Below are 21,100 nucleotides of genomic sequence, written 5' to 3'. Positions count from 1 at the left end.
CAACAGACTTGCATTTTAACATTTGACTTATTAAAAGTCCTTCATAAAATCAACGTAAATACCAAAACTGGATATATTGTATAAGTAATTACTGATTACGAATTAAAGACTATCTATACACATTACTTAACCAAATTCTCGTTCTCTGTAATTCACATGATATTTACGTAATATAATTGCATATTTTTTGTACTGGCGTTACATAATTGATTCTAAGTCAGGATTCCATTCAATTTTCAAGCCGTCATGATAATGGCAGTCTTTAGGCGAAAATCTGTACCCTACTGGGACTTAGCGCGAACTATGCTCCCGTATGTTATGTACCGTAAGTCAGACTTGCCGCTAAGTTCTGAATCTATGGTTTTGACGTAAAATCGAATAAATACATATACATCATAGATAATATGAATTGTATATAAATCTTACATGTCGAACACGTATACTAAAGAAACTAAAAATTATAGGCCGTGGCGTGGTTCGCCTAATACGTAAATTGAAGATAGTAAAAAATATGCCATGACCAATTCTTAAAAGGCCGGCAACGCACTTGCGAGCCTTTTCGGAATGTGTCCAAACGGCCAGTTTATATAAAAAAAATTTATAATTAATTTAATATATTTTCAGTTTGTAATACCTCTGACAAGAGTTTAATAATAGACGTATCCAATTTTGCTGAATCGCTATGCATAATGCAGTAATATCGATTTCGACAGTGCGGGAGATAATTTCATGGGAAAATAACTCTTTAGGCTTTAAAATAAAGCTTAATTTTGCTGAAAACATTAGGGTCTAGAACCTTCAGTAAATTAAAGTTCATAGTACGTCTTTAACATGTTGTAATAAGAGATTCATGTTTTTAACGTATGACATATTATGTATACACCCTGAAAGGCACCTATAGTGCGTAATTATCTTATAGTTATAATGTAAGGATAATGACCTAATAAAATTTATATTTCATGTACGTGGCTTAGCCTGGACAATACTGTGAATTTGATTTCGAGGCGTGGCGCAAAATTTTAAAAACGTCAATAATTAATTAGAATGGATTTTTAAAAATGGAACTTGTTTGTGATTGGTCAGCTGTCTTGAGCCTTAATAAAACACGATTAGTTCGTATGTCAGTTGTACTTTCTCCTCTGGCGTGCTTTTTTTTATGTTACAATCTCTTATTTACCTACAAAGTCAATGTGCATTCTAGCTGTCTCTATGTCTAACGGCCCTTTGGATTCCATTGTGCATTCCACTTTCCATATTATCCGATCATTTATGATAATAGTATGAAGAACGTGCATTACGAGATTTAAATTGCATTCAGCACGTTTCTAGAATACGAAATATTATGTTATTATGGCGTTAGGTTGGCGCCGTCGTTTCCTTCACGATTGCAATATGGCGGTAAATCTAGAGGGCCGTGGCGTAACGCGTATCAAATTAATAGCTGTGTACCGCCTCTGGCGTAGTAGATCTGAAAATTCAATAAAAACAACTTTTTTTATGCATTTATCGGGCTACCATCACTGCCATTTCATTGTTCTTTTAATAATCAACCAAGAAGATTACACCTATAATCGTTTGTTGTGTTTTATACTCTGTGCATGTATTTTATGTTTTATTTATTATTTTTAATGTTTAACGTGCGTTTTGGATTGGAAGAAACTGCTTTTAGCATTAGGACCAAGAAGGATTCCTGTATTTTTTTAAATATTGTTTGTGATGTATTAATAAAAATAGGAACAATATTCGCTTAATTTCCACTCATTTAAAATTATCTCAGAAGAATTACTGTATTACATCCTCTAACATATTTTATAGTAAATACTTAAGTAAATTGTTTCACGTTTGATGGATGAAAAATAATTTCATTTATTTTTTCAAATACTCATATAGTTAAAACAAACAAAATTATCCTTCTGGCGCCCGTATTAAATTCAGAAATTCAATCATATTTTAACAAAAATCACAATTAAAACTGCGTTGCAAACGATAAAGTAATGAAAATGAAACCTTGTTCCGAATACAGCCGTTTCGTCATTTAAGGGCATTAAATTACACTTATTTATGATCGACCTAAATTAAACATTTTTGCATACTATATAACATATAATTTAATACTTTCTTTTGTTTACGAGTGCTACCCGTAATGTATGAAGCGACATCATCAGACTGCAGCTAAAATCTGTATGATGACATCAAACGCAACCAAGAAGATTGTACCAATAAGCCTCTGTTGTGTTTTATACTCTGTGCATGTATATAATACCAATAATTCTAAACTCTGAGCACAACATCTCTTGCCACTAGCCTTTGGGCAGGCAGTCGTCATACTGGTCCCTTCAGATTGAAGAAACAACAGGGAGTTTTAAGAAACAGAATTCAAACCGGCAGGAGGCCAATGTTAAGTGATGCCGCCCATGGTAACTCACACTGCCAGAAGGCTCATATATGCGTTGCCAGAAGAATTGGTACGTTGTTTTCTTCAAGGGAAAGGTTATTCACAACCACTGGGAGCTGTGCGTCGCCCAGCGGATGCCCAGAGGGGAATTCTCCCCCATGGAGTAGTCTCTGCTTCTTCTACACTTTCATACTTCTTAGAATAAATAATAGAATATTTTTTTCCTGTTTTGTCGGCGTTTTCTATTTTACGAATTTTTGCGATACCATAACTGCTTTCGGGTATGATTTTCGATTCGTAATTCGCGTTTCCGAATCTAACAAAAATAATGCAACAGTACTGAGACTATTATATTAAAATAAAACGGACTTTCTTTATCAATTCGTTACATATCTTTCATCAATAGCAACACAGGAACTCTGTATTAATAAACTTTTAAGTATGACGAAAACAACACACACGTATATACGAAACCATCTTATTACCTTCTCATGCCAATTCCACGTTCATTAATCATTAAGTTAAATTATAATTCTACTATATCATGCGTAAACGCATTAATCATACTAACACTTGTACTATAAATATAGAGTAGAATTTCTGTTTCTCAAACTGGTTAGAACTTCAAAGGATATCCTGAGAGCATTGAGTGGACAGATTATAGGTACTATATAGAGTAAAAAAGTTCTAACTAAGTTTTTAAAAACTACTCATCTGCTGATGCAGTATCAGCTACATGTAATAAAAAATATTATAATTTATAGTAAAATATATAACACATTTTACTATAAATTTACTGACACAGAATCAACATTTTCTATACAACAGGGGGCAAAAGGGGCAGAAGACTCATCTGAAGTTAAGTGGTCGGTCTATGAACACACGTTACCAGAAAGCTCGCGATTTTAAAATCATTTAGTACCGGTGTGTAAAGGCTTTAAAGGTATAATATAATAGTCAAAAACGAACTATTGTTGAAGTATATTCATATTTGAATTGTAAATATAAATAAATAATTGTTAGTCGAACAAATATTTCTTTTCATATTGAAACAAATCATATTATTTCTTTAGTACGATCTAAGCTTTAATCGACTTGTACTCAGTGTCTTGTAAATAGAAAACAATTTCATTGTTAGAGTTTAAATAAAGCGTGTACAAACTTAGATTGAATAAGATCAACGGATTAGGATACTTGTATGGTGCTTGTTAGTCTGTGCATACTAATTCGGATACTTTCACTAGCTTTCTTCCTTTGGCGCCTAATTGAATGTCCCCCTTACGGGAGACTCCAACGTATGCATTTAGAAAATTTGTAAATCAGCCTCAATTAACTTATCTGTAGCTTGTACCAACATAGACATATTTTTTTTTTGTAAAAACGAGCCGCGTATCGAATTTCAAATAATTCGTACATCCGTTTATTTGTACGGGTGCGTTTAAGGAAGTACACTTCATTAGTTCCATACTCGTACACTATATTTACAATGGCAACACACATAAATCCCGTATGCATAAATAATATGTATCGCATATGTAGAATAGGTTTGTAACTATTATATCGATTAATTTCAGCGCATTCAGATGTTTGCATAAGGTTATTCAGATAATACAACATTAAGGTGATTACCTAATATAAAGGGTTAATAATTAATCTATAAATAAAATCGTTTTCATGTTTTTAAAGTCTGTTATATGTTTAAATAGCTAGCCCATAACTTTTTTTTACCTATCCAACATTTACGGCGGCAAATATTGGTTCAAAGTCCTCAAATACTAAAATATATTGTTGAAAACTTGTTCACAATGGAAAACAGCATTCAGCTCGAAGTTTTATCTTTTAAGAATGTTATCTTAAGTGTGCTTAGTTCATAAAACATTTCATACGTGTTTTACGAACATATTATTTACAAGTTGCACAAGATCTACAATTAATAAAAACAACCGGTTTTTTTTAATAAAAAATTTCAGAATAAGACACGTTATGAACATATGATGCAATCACTGTCCTGTTTTTTCATTAATTTATTTCTAATTCATCGCTTGGCCTAAAATCTCATTACAAACGAAACTGTATGAATCATTGGTTAGTAACCTTCTTCACCATCTCTCTAATGGGTTTCAAGTTTCGGTGCGAGGGCATTCATTCAAGACGATAACGAGAGATTAAAAGTGCAAATTTTCTTCTTCGCGTTTGGGCAAATTTGAACTAGGATTTTTATTTTTGTAATCTTCACACTGATAATTCTAAGTAATCATGACTTAAGAGGTGGGTGTACCAGGCATTGAACCCAGTGTTAGCAATGCACTCCATAATAGGAAGCAAACCTGTCTCCCTCCCTTCCTAGGCCGAGGAAATCACGGCTGTAGAACAGGTAACCTAAAATAGACTCGAAACATAATTTTTTTCATATTTCAACTGGAAAGTTTTTTAAGAAAAAAGGTACTGAACCCAACTTTGTTTTTAACAATTATATTTTGTAAGGATTTCGAAAATAGAATTCTCAGTGGATTGAAAGGTTTTTTATTTTATTTTTTTAGATTTAATACAGAAACCTTAATTACTAATTATTACTTATTTACTTATAATTGCTTTTATCAGAAAATTAAAAATATTTTTTATTGCTATATTAATAAATTTTATTTTTTTAAATAAGTTAGTAAGTTGCACTTGTAAAATAAGTTACGAACCGAAAAAGTCCTCCCAACTCATAGAATGGTCCGAATCAGCGTTTGCTCCATCCATTTTCGGTGCACTTATACATTCATATTTAATTTAGGACTTAAAGACACAAAACTTATCACCGAACACACATTTTGGATGTTAATCACACTTAATTTAGTCTACGCAAAACTAAGTTTTTTGTTGACAAACAAATTGACATCGCGTTCAACACGATTAAACGCAACACCCGGTCGCTCTTTAACAGAACTTCTGACGTTGTGAGTTAATGACTTGTGTTCACAGTTCACACAGACACTTCACGCTGTGTTGTGAACTGGGGTCTGGGAATGTGAAGACTGAAGATATTTGTAGTGAGTGAATGTGATGTGAGTTGTGAACGGTGAGCTGCGAAAGTCAAAATGAGAAATAAGAAAAACAGTCAGGGTTACCAACTCTTAAAAATATTATCCCCTATAGTTAAGCCAAAAGCGTCTAAAATCTACAGACTGTAAATAATAAATCCGTCTAATTATTATTATGAGGCAATATAAAATAGTTATTATAGTTGTTATTATAGGCATAGTTAGTCTTATAACTTATTTATTTATGAGTTAAATAGTACCAAGTCATAGTAACGACTGCCGTAACAGATTTCGCTAAGCAATTAAATAATTATGCATTATTAAAGATATATGTCCTTACATGACATTGTGTAGACATACCAATTCAAATTGGAAAACATGAAATCAAAATGCTCTATAATTATAACGCAACATTTTCCATGATGGCAATTTACGACAATTGATCCATTGATCCGTCGCGCTAGAGTCTATTGTCTAATATTTTTGAAAATTAACATGGTGATTGGTGAACATGGCGCTTGTCGTTTGACGGCACTTTTATAACTATCAGTTTAAAAATAAAAAAGGATCACTATTACAGTGTTCGGGTATGTAACAATTAATACCGCCAATTTATTTTTCTCGCATATTCTATTCTAACACTAATTCTTATTTCCTTCAGGAGAGATAGAAATAAGCTTAGAATATTTACTGAAGTACCTACCGTAGTAGAGAGGTAAAATGGATTCTTCATGTTCCAACAAAACCTGTTTGTTCTGTTGTTATTTAATACTTTGGCCACCTGTGCATGCTTAAAATTATACATCTCAATTACTTTAACAAATTAAACATACTTTTATTTTCAGCTTTAGCTTGCCTTAGTGAAGTTATATGTTTTTTTCACTATGCCTCGACGTTGGATGGATGTAAACGATGAGTTAATTGCGATTAAAAAAAAGAAGGTAGAAGAATGCTCGAGTTTAGACACAAGTTTTTGTGATGACGAAGCCTTAACTCCTGGAATTGTATTTACGGATATTTCCCAACGGCAATGGCGACTTGGAAAACCGATCGGTACGTTAACACTGTAATGGGCTATGGATTATAACCATATCCATACATGGTATTAATCAATAAAACCAATTATTTGTTTTTTTACCAAACTTAAAATTTTTGTAATATCAAGACAAAAATTTTGGTCACTATAACCGGTATGTTATATTGACTTGTTTTGATTGTAACAACACCAAGTATTTAGCCAACTCATAAAATTTCCTGTTCATATTCCTATTTCAATAAGTTCTCTACAATCTTTGTGATCAGATCAGATTTTTATAAAGTTACTGTTAAGCAGTTTTACACATTAAGAATTTAACTAATTATAATTTTTATTTTTGGATTTAAAAGCTAAGATAAAAGCAATGAATTTTCAGGTCGTGGCAGTTTTGGCAGAATTTATCTTGCTTCCAATGATATAGAGACTGATGTTACAAAAGCGAATGCCAGATACATTGTAAAAATAGAACCACACAGTAATGGCCCTCTATTTGTTGAGGTACATTGCTTAATAAGAACTGGAGAAACTGGCAAAGGTAATATTCATATTTTTTTACTCTTCATTATAACAATTGTTAATATCACCAATCTTAACCAAATTTACAAAGACAGTTTAGTTTTAAAAATAGTAAGTTTGTTTCATAAAGTGTCACCTTATTACATATTTAATCAGCTTTTTAATTAAAGTATTTATAAAAAAATAATTAAAAGTAATTATGTCATTTCCTTATCAAGTTTTTATAATGGGTTTGATGATGTGTAAAATTTATGTTACAGTAAAACAATGGTGCCAGCAACATAGGCTTAAAAATTTAGGAATGCCACAATTTGTTGCAAGTGGGTCCTTTACTGACAAAACAACGGACATAAAATACAGATTTTTAGTCCTGCCTCGATACGACATTGATCTTCAAAAAATTATATCCAAAACAAAAATTCTGGACTTAAAAAATGTTCTTATTATATCAATTCAAGTACTTGATGTTTTGGAATACCTACATAGTCAAGGATATACACACTCAGACATTAAAAGCTCAAACCTAATGATAGGCTTTGATGGAAATAAATTAAAATTACAGGATAAACCATCTTTTCAAAAGCACACAACACCACCAACACCTTCTAAAAAAGTAAAAAGTACCAAAAGTAGATCATCAAATTATTATGATGATGAAGACTTCACAATTGACGGTGATAATTATAATACAGAAATAAAAATTGCAAATGTGAGACGTAAAATAACACAAATACTGAGTCGTAAAGACAGGAGTATTCTTAGACACCATGCATTCAATTTACGACAGTTAACTAATGTGAATTATGAAGATATTAATTCCTTATGTTCAGATAGATCTTACCAGAAAGATGTTAAACCTCAAGAAGATGTTACTAATTATAAAGACTTACATGAAATATATAAAGAAGCCATTCAGTCACAATCAAATGGACAAGTATATTTACTTGATTATGGTTTAGCATCTAAATTTCTCGATTCTGATGGCAATCATAAAGATTTTTGTATGGATGCTAGAAAAGCACATGATGGGACATTGGAGTATAGTTCACGAGATTCTCATATAGGGGCACATTCAAGAAGATCTGACTTAGAAACCCTTGGTTTCAATATACTTGACTGGTTAACAGGTATCTTGCCATGGAAGTCATCAGATGTCCTAGCAAAACCTGATCTTGTGCATGCTTTGAAGAAAAACTTCATGAGCAATATAAAACTATTACTAAAAACATGCTTTAAGACTGAATTCTATCCACAATTTATTGAAAAATATCTTCAATACATTGTGACACTTGAATTTACTGAGAAACCCGATTATGAATATTGTAGGAGTTTGTTTAAAACTGAATTGGTAAAAATTGGTCATGTTTTTGACAAGGAATGTACGATTAATTTTAATGATGGTCCTAAATCTCCTATAAATAAAAGTTTCCATGCTAAACAGTTAGCGAAGAAAAGTACGTCTCGCGATTTTATAGTGCGAAATGGAGTTAAAAAATCATCACAAAGAGAGAATATTGTAATGTCAGTGGAAAATGCTATCAAGTTAGATTTCTTAAAACATTTAAATATATCGAGTGATGGTCAAAGAAAACCATGTTCATCCAGAAATTTCTTTACTTCTGATGCAGATTTAGCCGCGCGATTAAAAAATTCTCTTATGCCACACTTATTGGGTAAAAAATTGTCACCAAAAAATTTGCGTTCAAAGAAAAGCAAGATTATAAAACGCAAAGGATTGAAACGCCATCGTAACAGTATAGGAAGATTTGGAAACTTTATGGGTTCAGATCGGCAATTTACATGGGCAGAGATATTAGCTAAAAATCCAGAAGATATCATTCGGAAGGAGCGTAATGTTCAAACTGAACAATTTGACGACGATTCAACTTGTAAATATAGGATAAGAAAACTTTCCTCATCATCTGAGAATTCAGATTACCAGTCTCCTCTTCTACAAAAGGATTATTTAGATAGACTTAATCCTACTTATGCCATGAGAGAAGTAGTTGCCAACTTGAAAAAGAAAGTAGCTGCAAAACATAAAGGAACCGAAGAAAATGTTTCAAAAGCCAACTCAAGAGTTAAATGTGACAATATAGAAATACTGATCGACACTGTCGTAGAAAGTCCATTAGCTAAGCCCTGTACAAGATCTACTTTAAGAAAAACAGAAACTAAGAATAACTCTACAAAATCTAGTCCTACAAAGGACACCCCAAGAAATCCTATATCTAAAGAAAAAAATAAAACTAAGAAATCAAAACCTATTGAAATCAAAGAAAAATCAGAGGACTCTGATAATTCAATTAAGTTAAGCAATCTTCCAAGAAGAACTCGAGCTAACAAAACAATTGAACAAGATGTGAAGGTTAAGGAAAAGAGTATATTGGTGGTGAGAACACTTCCTACAAGAAAGTGTAAAGTTAAAAAAATCTTTGAACATGAGAAGAAAAAAATAATGAATAACCCAAACACTGAAATTCCATTTGATGGGCGAACATCTCTTGTAGTGTTAAAAAAGTTGGATATTAAAGAAATACCGGCAAGAAAAAGTAAGTCATGATATTAATTTCACTAAACATCAATTTATATGAAAATCCATTGGTGTGTTTCAGAGTTGCTGATCATTAATAAATTTTCTTAAGAGATGAGCTAGGTCAATTTATAACCTTAGGGTTGAGTGTCACTCACATATTCTCTAGGATGACGACCATTCCACTATATTACATTTTATATATGTAGTTAATACTAAATTATATAAACAAAATAAGCATTATAATCTTCAAGTCTGTTACTTTGTATGTAATTTTGGACATTGCTCTACTTTTTTGTATAGCACATTTCATGTAAGGTATGTTTATCTTACCTTAAAATAGTGTACCTCCTTTGTCTCTAGTATCTGTATGATTATTAAGATTCTTTTTTATTATCAATGTCAATTACAACAACTAATAAATATCTTTAAAAAAGATCTATTCATTGTTCACACAAAAGCCTACAACATTCAGTGAAATTATTATGAGATGACTGCAAACAATTTTATATTTTCAGGTTCTCTGTAATCTAGTAAATGTAAATATAAGATATATTTTCAATGTATTCACCTTTTTTTCAGGTCCAAAGACGGCAACTAACAGACGCAAGTTAAGAAGTAATACCCGTAAAAAATTACTTCCTTAAGTTTTTTAAACCATCTAAATATTTAAATTAAAAGTCTGAAAAGAATGAATATCATTTTTTAATAAAAACATTTTTTTACTTGACAGTTGAAGCTTTTTATAGAGTATCTAATTTTTATTATTTTTTAAAAATACTTTGTGAAAATATTGCTTATGAAGAAAGAATTCAATTAATTATTTGTTTTAACTAGTGGTTTAAATATCCCTCTGATTTTATACATTACAGTATTTCATTTTAAAATTCTAGTATTTTAAAATAGACTAGTTTTTTTATTAAAATACTGTCAATTGTATAAAATGTTTTTTTAAGACTTGGAGGCATTTAATCATTAGTTCCTTTGATGCTTTTAAAACTTAAGTTAAAACATTTAAATTTATCGGTTTTCTTTACTAAAGGTTTTGTCTAACTCAACGGCGGTAATCTAGGATCGTGAACAGGGGTCTCGCTTTACCATTATTTTTTATTTGATATGTATTGATAATAAATTAGTATCACTAATCTGTTTCTGCCATTGCGTGTTAGTATACTTGAAGGGAGAAATAGACCGACTGTGACCCTGACTCGAACGCCAGTACCGCTCTTGGTAGACACCTGAAATTCTCCTTTTCTTATTAAGGTTTCTCATTAAGTGGCCATAAATTTTAAATGTTTATTATTTTGTATGCTAAAGCAATCTACTCATTAGATATATTTTTTTCTTGTAGACTAGCTAAAGCTATAAATAGTGCATCACAATCGTCTCTTATTTTAAGAATCAATAAAAAGGTAACGTTTACAGTGTTATATTTAATTTAAATCGAACTGGAACGAATATATATGAGTGCAGTACCTAATTTTCGTTTTTGAAAGACGCAAAACGAATCCTTCCTCAAGTAAAATTATCATTAATTACGTGTACTTTAACTGCTGTATGACTTAAAAGTCATCTTGTGTTTATTTTTATATGCGATGAAATAGCCAATTAAAGTACAATAATTAATAATATTTTTATTAAATGTATAACTAAACAATTGTATTATTTCGATTTTGTAGCTGGCAATTCACAAAGCTATATATCTATTGATATGAGTAGTGACTCGAATCAAAAATAAATATTCGATTCATCCGAAATCGAATTAACCATTGATTTCAACTGGTAAAGGTAACTGCTATAATTAATATTATGGTTTAAAAAGTACTGAAGAAAACTGTATAGGTAAAAATATTATTATTAACCTTTCTTGGACCCGTCTCAATTTTTGGACACACACATTAGTGTATAATATGCTGAAACTAAGGAATTTTATTTAATACGTACTAGACAGAAATTTTTATAAAGAGAATATCCATTTTAGTGTAATATGAGTAATATTGTGTGTTCTGGACAATTACTTTGGGTCTTCTATCATCATATTCATCCAACCTTTTTACAAAAATATGGGGTACCTGACAAATGGTATCAGTCATAAGCAATTTACTCAATTACGCAGTAATACTAATTTCTGGAACAATTTCAAAATTCAATTATATTTTTCCTGATATTAAGTGATACCGCCGCCCATGGTCACACACATTGCCAGAAGGCTAGCTAGTGCGTTACCTGCCTTTTAATGTTTAAAGTTTAGCTACTGGTGGTTTAATAGACAAGAAGATTTTTGTCACTGCTGTAGTGAAATAAATAAGATTCGAATCATTATATGAATGACTGAAATAACCTTAAATATTTTAATAAATTATACTTTAGATGTATCTTCAGCAGATATCTAATCATGAATTTAACTTTAAAAATTGTGACAGGTTGAGATTAGAAACAAATACGTTTCAGAATTACACATGTTGCTGTTGAGTATATTTTGTTTGTACAGTCAATAAAGTAATAATCTGTTAAGAAATTGTTCTAAAATTTAATTGATTATAAATCAAATTATAGCAAAATATAATTGATCTCATTCGAATCATCAATAAAGTTCTTTCGATTATCATTGGATTCTAGTCCACTGTCGTCTGTCTATCTCTAAATATCTGTCTGAGATGTCATCACTCATCAGTCATCTTGACTTTTTGAAAGTTATGTCACATGTGTAGAATCAAACGGTAATGAAGTGAACTTTGAATAACTTTTTAATCATGACATAAGAATTTAGTTTAGTATAACTTTAACCAAATAAACTAACTTGTCCACTACAGTGTTAGTGACAAGTAAATAATTCTACCGCATAATTATTTATATTAATTCAGTGTTGTTTATATTACAATAAGTGACATAACCTCTCATGTTATTACTATATATCTGTTACACCTGAAATCTCACAATATCCCATCAATTAAGAAAGAAAATTATTTAAATAAAAATGGAAAATGAAAGAAAAAGTAACATTATTCGTGTAGGATCAAGGAAAAGTCAGGTAAGGAGTCATAAGGTCATTTTGTATGCTATATATTTTGAATAAATTGACTAGTTTCAAATTAAGGTTTAAAACATTTGAAACTATGTAATCAATTCTATTTAGAGATTAAATATTTTTACTAAATATAAACTTATTATTTTTGATGTCTCATTGATCATTCAAATAAGTTGAGAATAATTAAACTGTTTTACACACAATTCCAAATATTTGAATAGTTATAATTATTATTGTGTAACATTTATTTAAATTAATACTGCTGATAATCTTAGAGATTTAATTTTTTTTTAAATTGAAACCAGAAAGATAGTAGTTGAATTAAATATTATGCAAATATTGACATTTATAAACCTGTTATTCATGTTTTATCAATGTATTTTTTGTTCAATTTCTCAAAGCGTGGACCATTTTTGCATTTATTTGAAATAGGATTGTCAATAACTAATGTCTGTGTATGTTGCGTTTTTGAAATATAAATTGCTATTTCGATATGTAGTTCAACATAAAAATAGTTTCTAGAAGGCTTTCACTTCTAAATTAAAATAATTGAAGTTGTCAATATTTTTTTAGTATTTGAACTAAGTCATTAAAAAGATGCTCTCTCAACTTTAATTTTTATTTTCATCTATTTACTCTAATATCTTGTGTATAAGAACACAGAGAATGAATTTTGGAACTACATCTAAACTTTGTTTTGCAGCTTGCACTTATACAAACTAATCATGTAATTGATTGCCTGAAGAATGTGCATCCAGATAAAGAATTTACACTGGGTAAGGAAGAAGGATACTCTTTACATAATTCTTGCACATGAATGTTTATTTTAGGATCTTTCATGAGATGTGTAACATCTAAACACAATACATCCTAAATATACATTGTGTCTGTTTTACATTTTAGATTCATATTTACATTTAGTGTAGTCCTTTATTTCTAGAAGAACCTATTTTTAAAAATTGTGACATAACGTTAATATGATAATTACCGTCAGTCATGCACTACACTTTGTTTTACAAATGCCACGGTGCTATACATGGATTCCAATTTTTAGGGACTTTAAATAATTGCAAAAATGTCAACTAAGTACTTAACCACTGTTTTTCTCTATCTTTATCAGTCAGAAAATGTCATATTGTTTGTGCAGTGTGGTATTAATATAGGAAAAAACTGCCATATAACATATTAAGTTTAAACTGTATCCCAAAAACAATATAAATTATTTTAACAGTATCAATGACAACACTGGGTGACCGTGTCTTGGATGTGTCACTTCCAAAAATTGGGGAAAAATCACTATTCACTAAGGACTTAGAAGATGCATTGCACAACAATACTGTGGACTTTGTTGTGCATTCATTAAAAGACCTACCTACATCTCTACCGGATGGTTTAGCAATCGGGGCAGTTTTTGAGAGGTAAACCTGCTGATATTTGTTTGTTTTTCTCGGACTTTGGTTACAGATCCTAAAAAGGCTTTAGTGTATTAAATAAAGAAACTAATCACTTAGTATTTTTGTTGTAAGTATCAAATATTTTAAACACAAATTTAATGAAATATTCTACACAATCCAGCCATAATTGTTTTCTCCTGATTAATTGAATATTTTGTTTATTACTTTAGAAATTATCAACTCCAATTTATATCATTATTTTTCATTCCAGTAACTTTCCAAGTAAAGCTTCTATATGTATTATCTATCTCTTTTATATATATGTATTTATATTTTATTTAGGCTCGCCTAGCCATAGATATGTATAGTTTTTAAATTATTAATTCAGATATAATTTATTTATTTAATTTTATTATAATATTTAGTCATTTCAATAATACTATCTAAGTTGTGTTCTATTTTATTTCAGAGAAGACCCTAGGGATGCTTTAGTGCTTCGTGAAGATATCAAGGCCACTTCTTTGGAAGATTTGCCTGAGGGCTCTGTTATTGGTAAGTTCCTCATGTACTTATTTTTTATGTTATCTAATCCAAAAAAAAATTAGAAAGCTTCATTACTAATGTCTTTTTAATTTGTATTCTTAATGCAAAAAAAGTAGAAGCACTATATCACTTGGATTAAGATTTCTGTATTTGCTTCATGATCAATCATTTTTTTTCTGATAGGCAAGTAAGTGATCAGTTCTGTGCCCAACGCTAGCGAGTATTTGGGTCTAAGGCATGTCAATTTCCTCACGACGTTTTCCTTCACCTTATCAGGGAGTGTTCAATACGCACATAGAAAAGTGCACAGCCGAGGTTTGAACCTACGACCTCTTGTCTTTTTATATTACTCTTAATGCAACAATGTGTTATAAATATGTATGTAAAAGGGGGCGGTGTTCTTGCCTTGATGTTTAAAATCAATTATAGGAACTTCGTCCCTTCGTCGCACCGCCCAATTGCGAGGGAAATATCCACAGCTAAAAGTAATAGACGTGAGGGGAAATCTCAATACTCGTTTAAAGAAATTGGACGATCCGGCTACAGATTATTCCGCTTTATTGCTCGCCAGTGCTGGGATGCAGAGGATGGGATGGGCTGACCGAATATCGAAGGTATATTACCTATAAAAAATATGTATCTTTCTAGAAGACATACTATCAGTGGCGGATTAAAGGTGCGGAGTTCCCTAGGCAATTACTCGGCGGCCCTGTACCGGCCATAAATGGCCATCATAATATAAATTTTAACTAGTTGTTTTTGCAATTACGATGACGTTGTATCATATAAACCCTAGACTTTAGTAGACCAGGACCCTTGTACTTACGCTAGTGCGCGAATGAAATATGACGTTATAACTATGAAGAAATCAACATGGACGACAGAACGAATATCGAAATTCATGCTCTGGGAAATAGGCCTTAATTTAAAAGGAAATAAACAAATAAAAACTATTCAAAACGTTTAACTAAGTGGTACCTAATTTGGCTGTGTTATATGATGGTGTAAAAGTAAGGGTGTGTACGTGAAGGTGTGTATGTAGGGTATGTTCATGAAGCAGGTGATTTTGCGCTATGGATATTCTTAATACATCTTTTAAGCATATTCCTCGTTAGCTTAAACAAGTCAAGGCTTAAATATTGGTCATTGTATGTCCGAGCTGCGCGATACAAATCTGAGTATTAATGTATATCATTTAGTTCTTAATCGTCGATATTTTATTTTTTTTACTTAAAAATTCTGAGCTCGCGCGCCCCTAGGCACTTGCCTAGTTTGCCTTACGGAAAATCCGCCTCTGCATGCTATTAAGATTTAGTCAGTTTAAGTCATTAGCTCCTATGTTAAAATAAGCTACGTCATAAAAATTCATAATTATAATGCAACAATACTACGAGTAAATGTTATGGTAATTAAATTATGTATTTACGTGCACATACGGTTTGCACAAACGCAATTTATGATCGCCAATTTGCATTTTTTAATTTTATAGTATAAAGATTAAAGTGTCATAAGTCAAATGTTTTATCAAATAATAGTTGATATATACGTGAAAAATTAACTCTATTTTACTAACTATAAAACCTAATAATTAATTAATATTTTACTGATTGTTTTGCCGTAAGTATTTAACAAAGATTCGATATAGTTTCCGATTTTTAAAGCCATTGTTCTTTGAATTGTTAATAATTATCCAAATTAGATTATGTAGAACAATGTCAGGGATTTCGGAAGGGCGTATTCAATTACATGATTATCATATTACTTTGTATTTAGTTATTAAATATGTATAATTTGAAATAAGCATTTTTTAACGACCTTCGTACTTAAGTGAGATAATGGTTATGACAATGCAAGTAAATAAAATTCGGTTCAGTAGGTTAGTTTGGAACATGTTTTTTATTTTAGGCACAGACAGTCTTATAAAATATTAATAAAAACGTTCGTTTATATGAATTTTTATACGCTTTATATTAGGTTCACCTGTATGTATGTATGTATGTAACCGACTTCTTCGGACTCGATTTTGACCCACTTTTAACGGACAGATTTAATTCAAACTTTGCGCACCTGTCAAAGATCGATGACAATGCAATAATCCGAGAAAAAAATAAAAAATAAATTAAATAAAAAATAAATAATAGCTTAAAAAAACTAGAACACACGCTTTATATAGAAAACTAAACTAAAAAACAGAAAATAAATTTTAATAAATATTAATTAAGAACCATTTTCAGCCTAAATTAGGAATTATTTACATTATTCTTAATTAATATTTATTAAAATTTATTAACAATGTAAAATGTCATGAACAGTTTTTTTTTATATATTTGGCGTTTACAATAATAATAAACTAACAAGTAAACTTAAGGAAATATATGATCTAAGGTAGATTTCAGTAGAAAGTAGAACGTAAATGTCATCAGTTTTTTTTTTGCAAAAAAGTTTAGTTTAGAAAATAATGATTGTCTCTCAAAACTGAAAAAAAAAAAAGGTATTTTTTTATTATACTTGTATATTAAAAGTCTGCCTAAAAATTTGACGAATATAATTTTAAAGTCGAATTTAATACTTTCACAGTATTTACCATGTTCGGACATGATGTACGCTGTGGGGCAAGGGGCGTTAGCAATTGAATGTCGGTCGGATGGTGAAGAAATTTTGAAAATGTTGGCGCCATTTAACCACCCTGAAACGTACTGTAGAATACTGGCTGAGAGGAGTTTTTTAAAAACCTTAGGTGAGTTTTATACATTATCTATGAAAAATGCGTGGTAAATAAAATGTCACTTATTATGTGTGTTGCTTTAGGGGAATAAATTTAAGTGTGTTTTATTTAGTTATGCATAGTTAAATTAATGTTTTAGATCAATTCCACGACTTTTATATATCTGTAAATTAGCATATAATTAACAATAATTATCCATGATTAAGGCCAAACATCCATACTTTAATAAATGCAAAACCAATTTATTATATCTTTCAGGTGGTGGTTGCAGCGCCCCAGTTGGAGTGTCTACTAAATTAAAAAAGTTAGATACAAATTATCAACTCACAATAACAGGTGGCGTGTGGAGTCTTGATGGAGCAACCAAAATAAGTCATACCCTCGAAGAAACATTCGAACAGATAAACATATTGGAACAGATTAAAAATAAACCCAAACACAAACTAAGTCCCACAGATGACGGTTCAACAAAAAAAATTAAAGTTGTTGATACAAGTGATAATAATGAGAATCCATTAGCAGAACTAGATGAAATAATTAAGTCTGACAATGCAAACTGTGAGGAATTAAGAAGTGATGAAGAGATAGAGGCATTGAAGAAGATATTCTGTGGTTTAAAAGCAAATCGGAATGTTCCGGTTGATGTTATTCAAAAATGCGATGATTTAGGTCGTGATTTAGCTAATTTATTGATTGAAAAGGGTGCTCTAGATGTAATGAAAGTGACTCAAGATCTAATACGATCTTCAGTTGTCAAGTCTTGATGGATAGATAAAATGGGGCTGCCAATACAAAAATATATTTTAGTTTTTAATTTACAAATGTGGTGACAAGCAATTTTTAAGAATTTACAATTAAATTTAGTACGTAAAAATAAATGCGATACAAGACATAAGTTTAAAGAAAAATAAATTGCTCAACGACGTTTATTTTTAAATAAAAGATCAAATTTTCACTGTGAATGTATATATTATGTATATTTTTTTAGATATTAATTAGATAACAATTAAAACAAAACTGTTAAGGTGGATAATAATTTCATACTATATCATTTAAATTAAATTTTTAGTTACCTGTTGTTATGAATTATATTATGTTGTTAAGTTTAATTATCTTAAACTATGTCATTGTACAATTGCTATAGATGTCCTATTATAGACTTTATAATTAATAATGTGCCTTGCGTGTTATAATTTGTTTGTTCTCTGTATAATTCTTTTTAGACCTAGCAACATTCCCTTATACACTTACGTCTCGAGAAGTGGCAATGTAATATGATACGTTGGCGCATTTCATTTGTTTATAGAGACACGTACAATCTAGTGTGAACTTAAGATGTATACAACTTTTCACACTCGGGCCAGATAGTAGTTAGACTAGTCGAAGAAAGTGGAAGGAAGCACACATTCTTCCTCCATAATTGTGATTGGTTGTCACACATATCTTTGCATTCTCGCCACTACTTTATTTCTACTAAAATACATGATTATCGACTGTTGACTGATCTTTGCTCTTAATCACTGGTGAATTCTTATAACAATTTTTTTGTTATTAGGTAAAATAAATGAAATCTCTCTAAAAAGGATTTTTTGTATAAGGCCATTATTGCGGAACTATTTGTAGATATATTTAAGTACTTATGTACATAATATAATCGCGTACTTATTGTTATATTGTTGAGTTTGGGTATTTTATAAATAAATTGGTTGTTTATGGGTATTTTTATGTTTTATAATGCAACGTGTTTTATTAGGATCTAAAATAAAACACAATATAATACAATACTTTTATTTTACAATAAATCTCATTCAAAACTCAAGCATACTTAACCAGTTGTGAACACAAAACCTAAAAACACTAACAAATTATCTACATTATTGAACTTCTACGGAAAGTATTTAGTTTTAATTTTGGCGGCAATATTGTTTCACAGCCTCCATACTCAAATATTATTAGAAGAAAAAGCTACTGCCACTTTATAGTAGTATTATTAATTTTAAACTATTCTTTTGTATTACAGTATGAAAATTTCACAAAATAACATTTACATAATGCTTATTTGAACCTTTTTTCAACAGAAGGCATGATTATATGAAATAAGATTAATACTAAATAAAAATTTATATAGAAAACATAATACATAAGTATTGAAATAATAGTGCAGACTAAGAATCTTAAATATTGAATAGATAGAGGAAATGAAATCTTAGGCCAATAAATCTAACTAGAGCCATGGCTTATGGAGTATATGATATGCCAGTCCCAACATAGCTATGAACAATTTGGTCATGCACAAAACTAGTAATTTGAAGCCAGTTGTCAAAAATATGAGTATTTCAGAAGTACTCTGTCCAGCATACCACATGTTCCTGTACCATGTCAACACTAATTTATTCAACATCTTCTTCTTGTAAGGTTGCACCTCTCATTGAACAGCGAAGGCGGTCAGATATCTCTGGTAACTTCTTGAGGAGTAGGTGGAATATGTGTGGTGGCATTGTTTGTTGGAGCACCTATAAACATGAATTTATTAGAAACCTAAACTAAAATATGTAACAAAGAAGTCAGATTGTATTTAATTGTTGGAATTTTTGTGGTAACTAGAGCAGTGTGGTGCATTAAAATTAAAATCTGAAATTGTTTGTTTAGTTTATAATAAAGCATGTGATGTAACCTTTTTCATACTGTTATTAAACTTACACTTAGTAATTGTTGTGTCTGTCCACAAACAGCCACCGCTTGTCCTAGATGTTCCACACCTGCCTCTAGATCACCAGCTGCCAGCAATTCTTCTCCCAGTTGGATCTAAACAATGTTTTAATGCAAATTCTTCATTGAGATACATAAGGTTATATACATTCAAATATCTTTAATACGCTATATGTATATACATCAAAGATATTTATTTTGTTACTTAGTAACCAAAAGTGGAATAATTATTGTTCATTTCTTTACTATGATTAAATACACACAAACTAAGAAAACATTCATGCAGAAAAAAATTATAAAATGAAAAAAAACTAATAATAAATAAATTATATTTTAAGACTAAGTACCCTCCCTTTTCATACTATTTTGTTAAGGTTTGAACTGCCAGGTTTGACATGTTTATAAGCTTATTTAAAATACCTGTTGCAGGAAGAATCTCTGCATGGCTTCATGATCATTCATATCAGGCAGAGGACCACCCATTGTGCGTGATCTGCTTGAATTCTGTTGTGCATTTTGCCTACCTAAAACATAGGATTCACAATGATATTAAGACGTCACAAATAGTTAAGTATAAAATAAAAGAAAAACGACTTATTAAACTACTGTTATAAATTATAATATGAAGGTGAGAAAAAGAACTTAGGTCAGTAGTATAAATGTTTGTACTGATACTTTTTTTCAATATAAAATACTATAAATTATGGTAAATTTGAATATTAGCAATAATCCCTACGTTTGTATCCGCAGTTTTTTATCTTTTATAAATTTACAAAAACACAGAAGCGCCATAAAGCTGACTTAAAAAAAATTTTAGGTTGTAATTATACAACATGAAACGACTAAAGAATATGGTAATATTGCCATTGCTTTGTAATAAAGCAAAAGTAACACATAACTCTCTAAAGTATAGATATAAATACTTACGCTCCTTCAATTTTTTTTTGTACAGCGGGTCTTTACGACGTTGTTGATCAAAATACACACAATACCCTAAGAAGAGGGTACCAGCTATTCCAGCTGCGAAACCTAATGTTGTGCGGCTTAGTTCCATTTTAATTAATATATTGTAACAATGAAGTCATATAATTAAATGTATATGTTACGAACGTTCAGTACATTTACAAAAATCTCGTCGCCATTGAGGAATGAAAATTGAAAAGAAATGTCAAAATATGTTTCAATGTTGGCTGTT

The 21,100-nt window shown here is 30.4% G+C and overlaps 4 protein-coding genes across 5 annotated transcripts in view; 2 read left to right on the top strand and 2 right to left on the bottom strand.

Moving 5' to 3' along the window:
- LOC125052392 overlaps positions 1–5,383 on the bottom strand; it is an 88,177-nt gene extending 82,794 nt beyond the window's left edge. Inside the window, exon 1 of the mRNA XM_047653208.1 lies at positions 5,086–5,383. Within this exon, the coding sequence (XP_047509164.1) occupies positions 5,086–5,140 (55 nt within the window). The 5' untranslated portion in view covers positions 5,141–5,383. The remainder of the gene's footprint in view (positions 1–5,085) is intronic.
- Positions 5,384–5,864: 481 nt separating this feature from the next.
- LOC125052340 lies at positions 5,865–10,202 on the top strand. 2 transcript variants are annotated; one of them, XM_047653122.1, is made up of 6 exons: positions 5,906–6,008; positions 6,083–6,136; positions 6,267–6,474; positions 6,834–6,992; positions 7,234–9,525; positions 10,089–10,202. In XM_047653122.1, the coding sequence occupies exons 3-6, from the start codon at positions 6,306–6,308 to the stop codon at positions 10,151–10,153; spliced, it is 2,685 nt and encodes an 894-aa protein (XP_047509078.1). In that variant the 5' UTR covers positions 5,906–6,008; positions 6,083–6,136; positions 6,267–6,305; the 3' UTR covers positions 10,154–10,202. The 2 variants fall into 2 exon arrangements, with proteins under 2 accessions (XP_047509077.1, XP_047509078.1); XM_047653121.1 differs by lacking the exon at positions 6,083–6,136 and having other exon boundaries at positions 5,865–6,008.
- Positions 10,203–12,197: 1,995 nt separating this feature from the next.
- LOC125052528 (porphobilinogen deaminase) lies at positions 12,198–18,107 on the top strand. Its single transcript, XM_047653426.1, has 7 exons — positions 12,198–12,537; positions 13,238–13,310; positions 13,766–13,952; positions 14,398–14,480; positions 14,901–15,085; positions 17,049–17,208; positions 17,455–18,107. The coding sequence occupies exons 1-7, from the start codon at positions 12,484–12,486 to the stop codon at positions 17,958–17,960; spliced, it is 1,248 nt and encodes a 415-aa protein (XP_047509382.1). The 5' UTR covers positions 12,198–12,483; the 3' UTR covers positions 17,961–18,107.
- An 863-nt stretch (positions 18,108–18,970) lies between these two features.
- Positions 18,971–21,073, bottom strand: LOC125052445 (mitochondrial import receptor subunit TOM20 homolog). Its single transcript, XM_047653294.1, has 4 exons — positions 20,833–21,073; positions 20,326–20,429; positions 19,897–20,001; positions 18,971–19,709 (listed from the first exon to the last, which is right to left on the bottom strand). Exons 1-4 carry the CDS (start codon positions 20,957–20,959, stop codon positions 19,587–19,589), a joined length of 459 nt encoding a protein of 152 aa, XP_047509250.1. The 5' UTR covers positions 20,960–21,073; the 3' UTR covers positions 18,971–19,586.
- Positions 21,074–21,100: the final 27 nt, after the last annotated feature.

Source organism: Pieris napi, chromosome 9 (genome assembly GCF_905475465.1).
Source record: "Pieris napi chromosome 9, ilPieNapi1.2, whole genome shotgun sequence".
In the NCBI taxonomy this organism is placed as follows: Eukaryota; Metazoa; Arthropoda; class Insecta; order Lepidoptera; family Pieridae; genus Pieris; species Pieris napi.
This window is presented reverse-complemented; position numbering and strand designations above follow the sequence as displayed.